Source organism: Sesamum indicum, linkage group LG2, assembly GCF_000512975.1.
Source record: "Sesamum indicum cultivar Zhongzhi No. 13 linkage group LG2, S_indicum_v1.0, whole genome shotgun sequence".
NCBI classification, from domain to species: Eukaryota; Viridiplantae; Streptophyta; class Magnoliopsida; order Lamiales; family Pedaliaceae; genus Sesamum; species Sesamum indicum.
In genome coordinates, this window is record NC_026146.1 from 14,450,599 (window position 1) to 14,462,797 (window position 12,199).

General features: G+C 38.4%; 2 protein-coding genes across 2 annotated transcripts; both read right to left on the minus strand.

Moving 5' to 3' along the window:
* LOC105156161 lies at positions 9 to 6,318 on the minus strand. Its single transcript, XM_011072219.2, has 12 exons — positions 6,157 to 6,318; positions 5,052 to 5,185; positions 3,924 to 4,005; positions 3,226 to 3,296; positions 2,193 to 2,294; positions 1,999 to 2,088; positions 1,306 to 1,380; positions 1,180 to 1,212; positions 1,008 to 1,088; positions 620 to 679; positions 364 to 538; positions 9 to 270 (listed from the first exon to the last, which is right to left on the minus strand). Exons 1-11 carry the CDS (start codon positions 6,209 to 6,211, stop codon positions 365 to 367), a joined length of 957 nt encoding a protein of 318 aa, XP_011070521.1. The 5' UTR covers positions 6,212 to 6,318; the 3' UTR covers positions 9 to 270; position 364.
* LOC105156162 (serine/threonine-protein kinase BRI1-like 2) lies at positions 7,865 to 11,645 on the minus strand. Its single transcript, XM_011072220.2, has one exon. The coding sequence runs from the start codon at positions 11,467 to 11,469 to the stop codon at positions 8,056 to 8,058; it is 3,414 nt and encodes a 1,137-aa protein (XP_011070522.1). The 5' UTR covers positions 11,470 to 11,645; the 3' UTR covers positions 7,865 to 8,055.

Genomic DNA, 12,199 nt, shown 5'->3' on the forward strand with positions numbered 1-12,199 from the left:
CTTAAGAATTATACCAAAGCCTTATTCACTATAAATGTTTCTATCCAATACAGGCCTGATGTATCATTCGATAACACGATATTCGTAACATAAACTTTCAGATGTATGAGCTGTGCCAATGAATGAATAATGTACCATATTCACAACAATACTTATGCCACAGAACAATAAGCGCTCATGAAAAATGCGAATACCAAGTGATGCTCCGGTAGCTGATTATCAGCTTAGCCAAACAAATGTCTATTTTATTTCAGTCGAGAAAGCAGATCCCTGAGAGCAAAAGGGGTTGAATTAAAACTTCGTTCTACGACCATCACGTAGTTATAAGTTGTTCAGGAAAAAAATAGGGATGGAATCATGAACCTTAACTCAGGATGTCTCGGGCGAAAGATAGGCCAACAGGATAAGACCGGTGAATTCTCATTTTTGTAGCTGCCACCTTTCCAGCAGAAATATTAGCAAAATCTTTTTCATCTGTAATTGAAGTTGTTTTATTTATGGCATTTGATTCATCTGTTCCGACAATGAACTGAAGCCCCTGGAAATTCAAACGTTTGTACATGTTATCAACTGGAGAAATTGCAAATCCTGCAGAGGAAATATGATTCAACTAACTCACCTTTGCCCTCTCTCCCTCTGGAACTGCAGTTGAATGGTCTATTAGCTTAGCCCCAACATCCTGTCAAATTAAAGTAGATTCTTCAGTAATAGAATATAGAGATGTTATTACAAGCAAGAAAGAACAGGTAGTCTGTGTGACTGATGGAAAAAAGAGATTGAAGACCAGCTAAAGTTGATCTCTACTTCGAGTCTCATAAGTGTATTGAATATTTGACAATATTAAGTTTGTTATTTTCCACATAATAATTTCCAACATAATTGTTAAACTGGACTAGTACAGTAGCAACTAATTAGAAATTAGCTGGTTGTAAACTGGCTCATTTTGATTAATGATTAAGAGGTCCAAACGATAATTAAAAATGAAAGATGTTAAAAAGGCTGCTGACCTGAATAATTTTAGAACTCTGGCCATCTTTCACATTTCCAGCGACTTGGCAGAGATACCACAAACCCGAATTAGTGATATCCTGCATGCCATTTACACAGGTCAAAAAGGGCATCCTTGCTGCCAACTTCTGGATACATTTAGATATATAATTAGAAAATTAAGAACTTTACCTGCTTGCTTTCAAGAAGCTCAATTTTTCCTTCCTGTAAGTTGACCGGGTAAAAAGGTTTGACAGATCAGAGCATGTTGATTTATAAATTAACAAAATTGATGTTATGAAAACTTCGATAACCTACCAAGCCAGATACCATCTCATGGATCAAACCAATGTCGTACCCTATCTGGTTAAGATTAGATCTCACTTCACTAACCTGTCGACGAACATCAAGTATTAGAGCTTATACACTTGGTCCTGTGAAAGTCGCACAATAAAATTATCATCACCTGGGACTTCATGTTCATTGGATAACACAAGGTAAAGCAAGTGCAGATCATATAACCATGAAGATGTTACAATCTCAATAATTTCAGTTAAAAGAAAATGATAAACACAGCACTCACTTTTATCCTCAGACTTAAAAGTTATAAGCAACTAATCAATTTCTGCTTCAGAGATTTGCCGTTATATTATGAGGTGATGTAAAGAGAAAGCAGTGGCTTGACAAGGTTTGTAAATTCCCATATTCACAACGATTATGTATGGCTCTGGTATTTTATCAAATGCCATCACATCTGAAGGACATTTTCTCCCCACACTTAGTTCCTAAACCCACAGGAAATGAAGGAAATGAATCCCCTCAAGATGGAAACCATGATTTTGCATTTAAGATGAGAATACCCAAAAGATTAAATCTCCTCACCACTGTATTTCTACAATGCAAGAATAAGTTCATGAAATCTTAAAAACAACCCATGCTAAGTACAATCTGAAGCAACTACAACATCTTGGGTGAAGTAAACATGGCATTATGACACATAGAATTGCATACATCATTGGCGACAAGTTTTGATATCTCCCTCTGCTCATCCACTTTCCAGTCCAGATTTTCCAGTCTCTTTGTTAAGTGCCTCTTTGTCGACTGCAAAGGATAGTGCGAATTGGATGTGCAAAAACAAAATACCTTTGGAAAAGGAACACAAGGGATTGAAAAAGTTTCCAAATTTTTTGTTTGTAAATACTTACAGCCAATGCTTCAGAAACATGCTCTAACTGCTTCGACACAGATGCAACAGCATTTGCCATATTATGCTTGGTGACAAACATAATATCAGAGAATGACCATCCCTGTAGGAGAAAAAAGGACAAAGTTAAAGCAGAAAAAACATAAAATAGGAATGTTACATTTTCCATGAGAAGTTAGGAAAAACATGTATAGAGAATTAGGCGAAAGGCCCGACAATCCCCCCTCCCCCCGGGCCACTAGGGGTGTTAACGTGTCCGAGTTCAACCATTTTTTGCTGGCTCAAGCTCGATCCAAAGCTTGAATTTTTCAGCACATTTTTAGTTCGAGCTCATTGCCCTGCTTTTTGTCTACACAAATCTATGTGATATTTATATATAGAGATTAGATAATATAAATATGTGATATTGATTAATAATATAATATATAGTGAATTTTGAATATGAAGTTGATATAATATTCAATATATAGTGAAACATATAAAACCTTAAGAATAAAATATATATACATAAAAAATTTAACAAAAATACTCGCGACTTGATGAAAAAAATATTTCTAGCTTGAGCTCGTTAGAAGCTCGAGTCCAACTTCAAATCGAGCTGGCTCAACTGAACTGCCAACCCTACCTCCACACACACAAGAAAAAGTTCCAACCCAGCTTCAAAACTTTATAAAGGGATGGAAAAGGTCAATAGAAAAAGAGCCTTTAAAAGGGTTAATCTGGTTCATACTTCACTTTATCCAAACTCGAATTATTGGTCTCATTGATGAGGTCAGCAAATGGTCTTCTATGTTTTTTTATTAATGTCCCTCATGGTTGAGAAAAGACCTCCAAAATTGAAATAGTTAATTCCAGCTCCAGTAAACTTCTTTCAGAGATAATGGCAAACTAAATTACATTTGCATATAGAAAGCAAACCAAGACATTCAATAATATCAATCATGGCATATGGAAGAGAGATTATTATTGCAATAAATCAACATTCCCACAACTCATAGGGCAAAATGCCCGAAGCATTAATATTAAAACCTTACCTTCCACCACATGTAACAGTATCCCATTGCACCAACAGCTGCGGCAGGCAATATGTATGAAGCATAACTTCCTGCAGGAACCAGAGAAAATGTAAGATTATTTGGCATCTAATACCTTAAATAAAGTTGAAGCAGAACAGTTGCAGACAGCCGTCGTAGAAAATGATAGTTAATAATCCAAAGATATTTGTAATATGTTTATGAGATGATGAGTGAGCATTTTGATTTCTTCACATAGCGTGAGGAAATGATAGTTAATAATCCAAAGATATCAAAGCCATTTACATAGTCGCCTTAAACTCAGTCACATCTTCATGTTTCATGGTCAAAAGTCCTGCTATTTCATTCAACAATGACCTTGATATTGCAAGTTTAACCTTTATAAGACATCTTCTGCCCTTCACAAATAAATGCTCTTGGAATGTCCATAAATGGCTTGCTATTCCAGATGATTCTTGAAAAGTACCATAAGTGGCATAGATGTGACTATGTGACCAGCAGATTTTGAAGGTTCCTCAAATCTCAGCCAAAAACCATACCAATCCAAGAATTTGGACAAAGATGCCAATTCAAATACATTATATGAACTCTAATCAAGCTATGAGCTTTGACACGGGAGAATCGTATAATAAAAGCAGCTTAGTCTTTCAGGACAAAAGTCAAGACACACAAGGCGTAATGCAACAATTATTACATACCAGTGGAGGATGAATTCCCATTAAAAATGGTAACAGGATTGGATAAACTTAACTCCTTGATTTCCTTCGCGAGTTGTCGAACCTGAAGCAAGCCATTTACAAGGACAGAAAACAAAGCAGTGAATCCATATGCTTTTCATAAAACCTTATTAGTCCATAGTCCATATAAAGGCAGCCTAGTCTAGCAGATGCAAATGAAATAACATTATGTTCTCCCACTATCCTCATGCAAGCAAAAACTTCAAAAACGTAATTAATTGAGTATGCATTACCAGTATCCTGAGGGCAAACAGGGGAAAACAGACAGCTACAATTAAACCTCATTTTTCTCAAGTCTCATGGTATAGCATGCATCATATGCATCTATCGTTAAAAGATTATCTTCATTGCTTTTAGGGCTAAAACTCCTCTCCTTTCCAGACTATCTCGACATAGTCAAACTCTAGTCTTTTCACTCTAAGACTTCTCTCTTTTTTACATTCCTCTTACCTTCTTCTAAAAGTGTCCTCATCATAAGCATATTATATGTCAAATCCTGATGTCGTGCGCTTGAGAAACTCTTGAACTCAAAATAAGACAGATCCTGAAATAGGAAGTATAAAAATCTTCTGTCGTTGCAGTTACAATTATTTCAGAGCACAAATTTTTTACGATTAATTTTTCCCCAATCAAGTGAGTGCAGCTTTACCAGTTAATAGGTAACTAAATTCCCTATCACACTAGGATCAAGGATCGAAATGCTATTATTACCAAAGAACTTGGACACACACTTAAAACTTTAGTGTAGTAAACATAGGAGTTTTAAGAAGGCTTCTACCAACCCAACTGCTTAAATATTTTCACAAATAGCATCAGCTACTGTCAACCTCAGGGACATATTCTTTCATTATGCTTTTCTATTAGATTGACTGAAAATCCATTGATCTTACAATGTCTATGCATCATACTGAATGTAACTTGCAAGATCAGCAAACATGGTTCTGTTTGTACTTCTGCAGAATCTATGCATCAAATATGGAATGTAATTTTCAAGATCAGCAAATATGATTCTCATTCATCTCCTTGCTTCATAAATTAAGATAACTTAATGAGCTGAATGGTGAAGCATGTATTAGATGCAAATCCTACCTGAGCTGCTAGAAGAGCGGCATCATATTTCCCAGGTGATGTTTCTGCTTCATTTAACCTTTTTATCAAGTCTTGAAGATGAGAAATCAAATCAGACAATTGTCCACTCCTCAATATGACAGATCCGGTTACACCTGTTCACAGCCAAAACTTTATAAAACTAGCCAGTTCGTTTTTTTATTTGTAAGCAGCTGATGAAACTCGGGTACATCCAAAGCACCATGCACCAGATAAATGAGTTCTGCTGGAGGTCTTAGCTGGCAAGTGCCCATTCTAACTTACAAAAAGACTTCCACGTGATTAACAAATGAGCAGTCTATGCTGCTCAAACTGTTCTACATATAACTCAAAAACTAACAAGCACTGTAAATGCAGTGATGACTTCAAAGTGCAAAATCACTTATAGCCAATAACGCTCTGACATACATTACCAATAAGGTAAAACATCAAAGCCAATAATGGCATCATAGGACTCTTAACTACAGTTCAAGAATCAATTATAACCTTAAAAACGTTGATTTCATCACTTTCATCTTCACTTAAACAACAAAACAAATCTAAAAGCAAGAACTGGGTGAAAAAGAAATACAAAGCGCTGCAGAATACCAAAATAAGGAAACATGACCTTCTAGAATTTCTTCTTCATTTGGCCGCACTCAATTTCATTAACTTCCTAACCACAGTCCACGAAGATTTTTTTTCCTAATACTCTAACACTACCAATTCTTCAAGATTAAGCCTCAGTTCAAAACCGCAGCTTGAAGAATTACGCACAACACTTACCTAACCCATCCCCACTAAACTAGAGATGAAAAGGGGATAAATAGTGAGTCCAAATTCGAATACGTAGTGCCCAACTCAATTTTGACCGCAATAAACATCAATCACTCCCCCAGCGATGAATTTAGCTATCAATCATAAACTTTACAATAATATTGTTCAATATCAACTTACCAATCTCAAACTTCTACATCGTTTAAGTTCAATCTGATGACCCAGTGATAAAAGGTTTAAACTAAAACAATTCTTTCGCCAGAAATCATCAATAAGAAACACATACTCAGATATATATATATATATATATAGAGAGAGAGAGAGAGAGAACCTGCGCCGACGAGGATGAGGACCTTAGAGGCCGCGACGCCAGTCTGCATCGCCATGGTTGGGTTTTACTTCACCGGAAAGCTGAACTTTCCTTTATTTCTATTTTTCTTTTTCCTCCTAGTGCTCTTTTATTGGTCCGAAATTGAAGAGCAGCAACATGACTTTACAAATTTTGACTAATAATGAAAAAGGGTAGCAAATTGTAATTGTACATTTTAGAATAGGTAAAGCTTAGTTCGGTACAAAACTTTTATCTGTTATTAGAAGTAGTACACCAACTTTGGGAAATTGCTAAATAGCCCATGAGTTTCTGATCCAAACAAATTTTTATTGAATTTGGATATGTTATGATCATGGTACAGATAATCCTATTTTTAATTGAATTAAATAAACAACAATATTAATTTATTTTTAGATTTCTTTGGTTCCATCTTGTAAATCTTTAGTCCCAAAATTTTTCAAGACATAATTTTAGTTCTTAATTTTTATAAATTGTTACAACTTTAGTCCAACCTATAATTGGATTTAATGATTGTTAAATGATTATGGCCCAAACCAAAGTCTGGGCTCTGCACTGGACGGCCAAACTGCTTAAGGCCCACTAGGCCACCTATCCACTTGACCTGATCCACAAAGGTTTGACCCGTCTATCCTAAATATTTATACCCTATATCTGATTAACCCTAATCCATTTTTCTCCATCCCTCTTCCCCGACTGCTCTTCTCCTTCTTTGACCCTTAGGGTTCTCCCCATAACCTTTGGAGTTCTGTGTTCTTACCTTCCCCATTTATGGCCGTTAATACGACATTAATAGACAGTCTCTTTATATGACTGGTTTATTATGGTTCAAGGTTAACAAGTTAATCAGTCCTCTTCTCATTCTTCCATTATCTGAAATATGATTAAAAGCCTTTGTGGCTCAAACCTTTGTGGTTCTCAGATAAAGCCTTTGTGGCATTCCTTTGTGGATTTTTGGTGGAACCTTAGTGGTTCAAAAAGCCTTTGTGGCTTTAAGTTGTTTGAGCAACCGTGTGAGGGTTGTAGTCTTTGGCCTCTGTAGGCTCTAGGTCTTTTGGCTCATGAGCCGTGAAATTCTCCTATGTCCCCCTGCTCTCTTATCTTATAGTTTTTGGATTTATTTCTTGCATAAGCTTTTCTATTTATTAGAATCCTTGTAATTTGTTATAGGAAGGCCTGTAACTATTTAATAAGTTTCTATAATCTTCTTATTTTGTAATTTACTGGAGACCGATCCACTCCTTACAAAAATGTTAAAAAATGAGGGAACTAATAGACCAAAATACTAATAATTTGTAAATTTTAGGGATCAAAATCATAATAATTTCTAAAGATTATATATTAAAATCGTGCTTTGAAAAGTCTAGGGACCAAAATTGATTTTGGCCCAAAATATAGGAACCGAAAGTATAATTTACTCCAAAAAAATAATGATGTTGGTTAACAAAAATTAGTTTAAATTAAATATCAGACGGTAATAATTAATTTAATGTTTTTATACAGTGTTAACTGATTTGGAACTTCGTCCAAGTCTTGTACCGGGCCCCGTATTAATACCGGGTGATCTGGGCGTAGTAAACTTTGAATTAGCTAATTCTCTTGTCCAACAGGCTCTCGTCAATTATGGCCCATGACCCCCACAGCCAATTCAAAGACCCCCATTTGAATGTTTTGCTTATTTAGCAACCAATTCTTGTAAACACTTACCATGATCTTGATGTTATTAACAATACATAATAACATACTCATCCAAAAACATTCAATTCAATGTTTCTGAGGGAAGAAAATCATCACAAAAACATACATCTGCCATAAAACTTCCTTGGCAAATACTACATTTCTCCACATGAACTATCCAAAATCAAGAAAACAACAGCAACTTCAAGCACTGTTGCCTCCACTGCCACCCCCTGGCGCCAGTTCCCTCAGCATTGCCACCACCTGCAGCATATTAGGCCGTTTCGATGGGAAGTCGTCGACACATTGCAGTGTTATCTCTAAGTACCTCACCATCTCTTTCACCTCTTCTGCCTCGTCCTCATCTGTGCCTTTTGTCGTGGAGACGAGCTCCGTGTCTATGACTTCCATGCCTTTGCCTTCTCTCACCTTACTCTTCACCCACCCCACCAAGTTTGTGTCGCCAAAGTCTTCCTTATCTGTCGGCCTCTTCCCTGTTAGGAGCTCCAAGAGTATGACTCCAAACGAGTAAACATCGCCTTTTGCTGTGCAGCGGAAGCTCTGGTAGTACTCGGGTGGCACGTACCCTGGCGTCCCTGCAAGCGTGCTAACGCTTAGGTGTGTGTCTAGAGCACTAATGAGCCTTGCCATTCCAAAATCCGATACACGGGCTTCCATTTCGTTGTCTAGAAGCACGTTGCTGGACTTCATGTCGCGGTGTATGATGTGGGGAATGCAGTTGTGATGAAGGAAACAGAGGCCTTTAGCAGCACCTCTGGCTATCTTTTTTCTTTCTTCCCATGTCAAGATCCGTCTGTCTTTACTCCTTGGCCGACCGTGTAGCATTTCTTCAAGGCTACCGTATTGCATGAATTCGTAGACTAGAAGCCTCTCCTCTCCAATTTTGCAATAGCCTAAGAGGGGAACAAGATTCTTGTGTTTGATCTTTCCTAGTGTTTCCATCTCAGCCATGAACTCCCGGTCGCCCTGGCAGCTTAACCGTATGAGTTTCTTTATTGCAACACTCGATCCGTCCTTCAAAGTGGCCTTGAAAACTTCACCAAATCCACCTGAGCCTATCATGCTTGCTGTTGAGAATCCATTTGTAGCCTCAATCAGCTGTGAGAACTTGAGCTTCCTCAACTGCCTCTGGAAAGTGGCAACATTTATGCTCAATGGCTCTTTCTCCTTCTCGATCTTCCACGTTGTGGCAGAGTGAGATGCCTGTAGACTGTGAAGCATTTTTACTCCCTCAGCCTCTCTCCGTCTAGCACGCATTGCAATGGCCCACACGATCAGGATGCAGATAGAGGCAACAGAAATTAGTATCCCCATAACAATGCTGTTAGCCCAAGAACCAGCAGAAGCCTTTCGGCTTTCTTTTCCACCAGTTTCACCAGGATTTGCTGAATTCTGCTGGTTGTCATTGTATGTGCATTCGGGTAGAGGAACCCCACAAAGGCCTGGATTATTTGCATACTGGCTGGCTGGAAGTGTACTAAGCTGGCCTCTTGATGGAATTTGCCCTGTCAGTTCATTGTTGGACAGATCGATTTGCACCAAGAAAGACAGATTCGAAAACGAATCAGGAATGTGACCCTGCAATCTGTTATGGGACGCATCGAACACTCCAAGATTCTTGAGCTGGCCTAAAGAAGCTGGAATTTCACCAGATAACTGGTTATGGGACAAAACCATAACTTGCAAAGCTATCATTTCACCAAATCCATCAGGGATTTTTCCTCTTAGCTGATTGTAGGAAAGATCAAGATACTCCAAGGTCTGATACCGGGTAAAAAGACTTAAAACGGGACCAGAGTACAAGCGAGTAAAATCACAACTTCTAAGTGATGGGACTTGCAGCAGCCTTTCAGGACGAATGCCTGAGAATTCAAGTAATCCTCCTACTCCTCTGCATGAGTTGCCTACATTTCGAACAAACACAAGAGTGTTTCCTGAGAGGATTCCAGTCAATGCCTTTGCTCCTAGCTGCCTCCCGAGCCGAGGTGGGATTTCGCCACTCAGTTGATTGCTATTCAGGTCCAGCCAAACTAAAGTGCTGCAGTTTGCCAACTCCTTTGGAATCTGCCCACTCAAGCTATTATTCGCTAGTTGAAGAACTGCAAGCCTCGTTAACAACCCGAATTCTTTTGGAATCTCACCACTCAGACTATTGCTAGTAAGAGAAATCCACTCTATATTAGCACAATTGAACAACTCTGTTGGGATTTTTCCACTCAAATGATTGTTGTTCAGGATGAGATTCTTGAGTTTCTTGCATTTTCCCAACTCTGCAGGTATGCTCCCTTCCAAGCTGTTGTACCATGCTATCAACTGCTCCAGATTTTCAAGATTCCCAAGTTCTGATGGAATAGAGCCATTGATATAATTTATGCTGAAATCAATGACTCTGAGCTGTGAACACTGAGATAACTGAGCTGGGATCGGTCCGTAAAGCAAATTATCCGGTGCTCTCAGCTCCTCAAGTGAGGCTGCCCCTGGACATATATCTGGTGGAATAATCCCAGCAAGCATGTTGGAGCTGAAATCCACTACTCTCAATTTCTTGCAGAATGAAATGGAAGAGGGAAATTCTCCATCAATCTTATTGCTGCTAAGTAACATGCTCTCCAGAGATGCTAAATTCTTGAGGATCGAATCCGGGAAGGGGCCGGTTAGGTTGTTGTTCGACAAATCAAGAAGCTGAAGCGAAGAACACGATGAGAACGAAACGGGGATTGTTCCCGTGAGGTTGTTGTTCGACAACTTGACCTCCACAAGTGAGCTACATGTGCTGCCCAACTCAAATGGGATCCAACCACTGAGATGGTTGTGAGAAAGATCCAACCTTTGTAAGCTCTTCAACGCACCAAAAGATGGTGGGATTTCACCAGACAGAAAATTCTCAGGCAGAATCAACTCATTCAGATTCGTGCAATTCGAAAACGAAGCTGGCAGAGATCCCACCATCTGGTTTCCGGACCAATCAAGATGAGACAAAGAACTGCAGCTCTCAATCCTCAAGTTGGCTATTGAGCCTGTGATGTTGTTGTAGGACAGATCAAGATACTGCAAGTTATCGATCCGCAGAAACAATTTTTCGGGCAGGAAACCTGTTATGTTGTTGAAAGCAAGATTTACATACTCAAGATTCGGGCAATTCGCAAAGAAACCCTCAGGGATATGGCCTAAAATCCCTGAGAAAGAGAGCTCAAGCTGCTTTACACCATAAGGGATTTGCACTAAAGAAGTGGTGGCATTTACAGACAAAGCATTAGCAGAGAGATTGAGGGAAGTTAACATATCTAACGACGAAAAGGGAGCGAAAGAGACTTGGCCAACGAGATTGGATTGAGCAAGATCAAGGGCTGCTACTCTTCCAAGGCTGCAAGTGACTCCATGCCATGTGCATGGATCTTTGTTGAGCTGCCAATCAGAAAGGGCTCCATCTGGATCCTTCTGGATCATCTTCTTGAAGGAGAGAAGCGCCATTGCATCGGTCTTTATCGACGTATATCGACCCATTTCGCCTCCTGCGAAAACGGAGCCAAGAAACGCCATGGACAGCAAGAGCAGTAGAGCAGTATGAACAATTGTCATTCTGATCACTGCCTGCATTGATCAAATTAAGTCTGCTCTTCAGCTGCAGGAATGAACTCAAGGAGTGATTCTTGAACGTGTGTGTGAGAGAGAGAGAGAGAAAGAGAGAGAGAGAGAGTGCTGGAGATTAATGATGATGAGAGGTTCTTTGTGCAAAGGAGGAGAGTGAGAGTGAGAGTGAGCTTTACAAAAAGTTTGTTCCTAGTTTTGTGTATGTTTTTATATGGAGAAAAGGAGGGAAAGTGGGCTGGGAATAAGGAAAGTGGGCGAATTGGAATTCAGCCTTGGACTTTAGGGTGTAAAGGTAAAAATAGAAAAATACATCAACGCCGAGCTTAGCCCAATTTTAAATTACTAATCATTGAAAAAATTACATATATTTTAAAGTAAATTACAACGCACCCTCCTAAAATTCATCGTAATTATAAATATTTTTTTAATATTCAAAAAATTAAAATACCCTCTTAAATTAATTATCATCTAAAATATACCCTATCGTGACTATTGTAGGAAGGTATTTGTCAGATGACCGTTTAATTTAGCCATGAATAATATTTTGGACACACTTACAGAAACGTCCAATGATTGTTGTGAAGTCGTGGTTGATTTGTATTTATAAAAAAAAAAATTAACTATAATACTTAACTGCAGTGGAAAATTTTAATTTTTTTGTAGTTGTAGATTTATATTTAGACTAAGGGACATTCTTGTAATTGTAATTATATCCGAAGAGTGATTTTGAAAATTT

Excerpts from the sequence above, each read along its gene's own strand:
- LOC105156161 (XM_011072219.2), bottom strand. The coding sequence starts at position 6,211 with ATGGCGATGCAGACTGGCGTCGCGGCCTCTAAGGTCCTCATCCTCGTC. Across the intron at positions 1,089-1,179 it reads AGCTTCTTGAAAGCAAGCAG|GATATCACTAATTCGGGTTT; the intron begins GTAAAGTTCTTA and ends AATGGCATGCAG. Across the intron at positions 539-619 it reads CAGAGGGAGAGAGGGCAAAG|GGGCTTCAGTTCATTGTCGG; the intron begins GTGAGTTAGTTG and ends TTGAATTTCCAG.
- LOC105156162 (XM_011072220.2), bottom strand. The coding sequence starts at position 11,469 with ATGCAGGCAGTGATCAGAATGACAATTGTTCATACTGCTCTACTGCTC.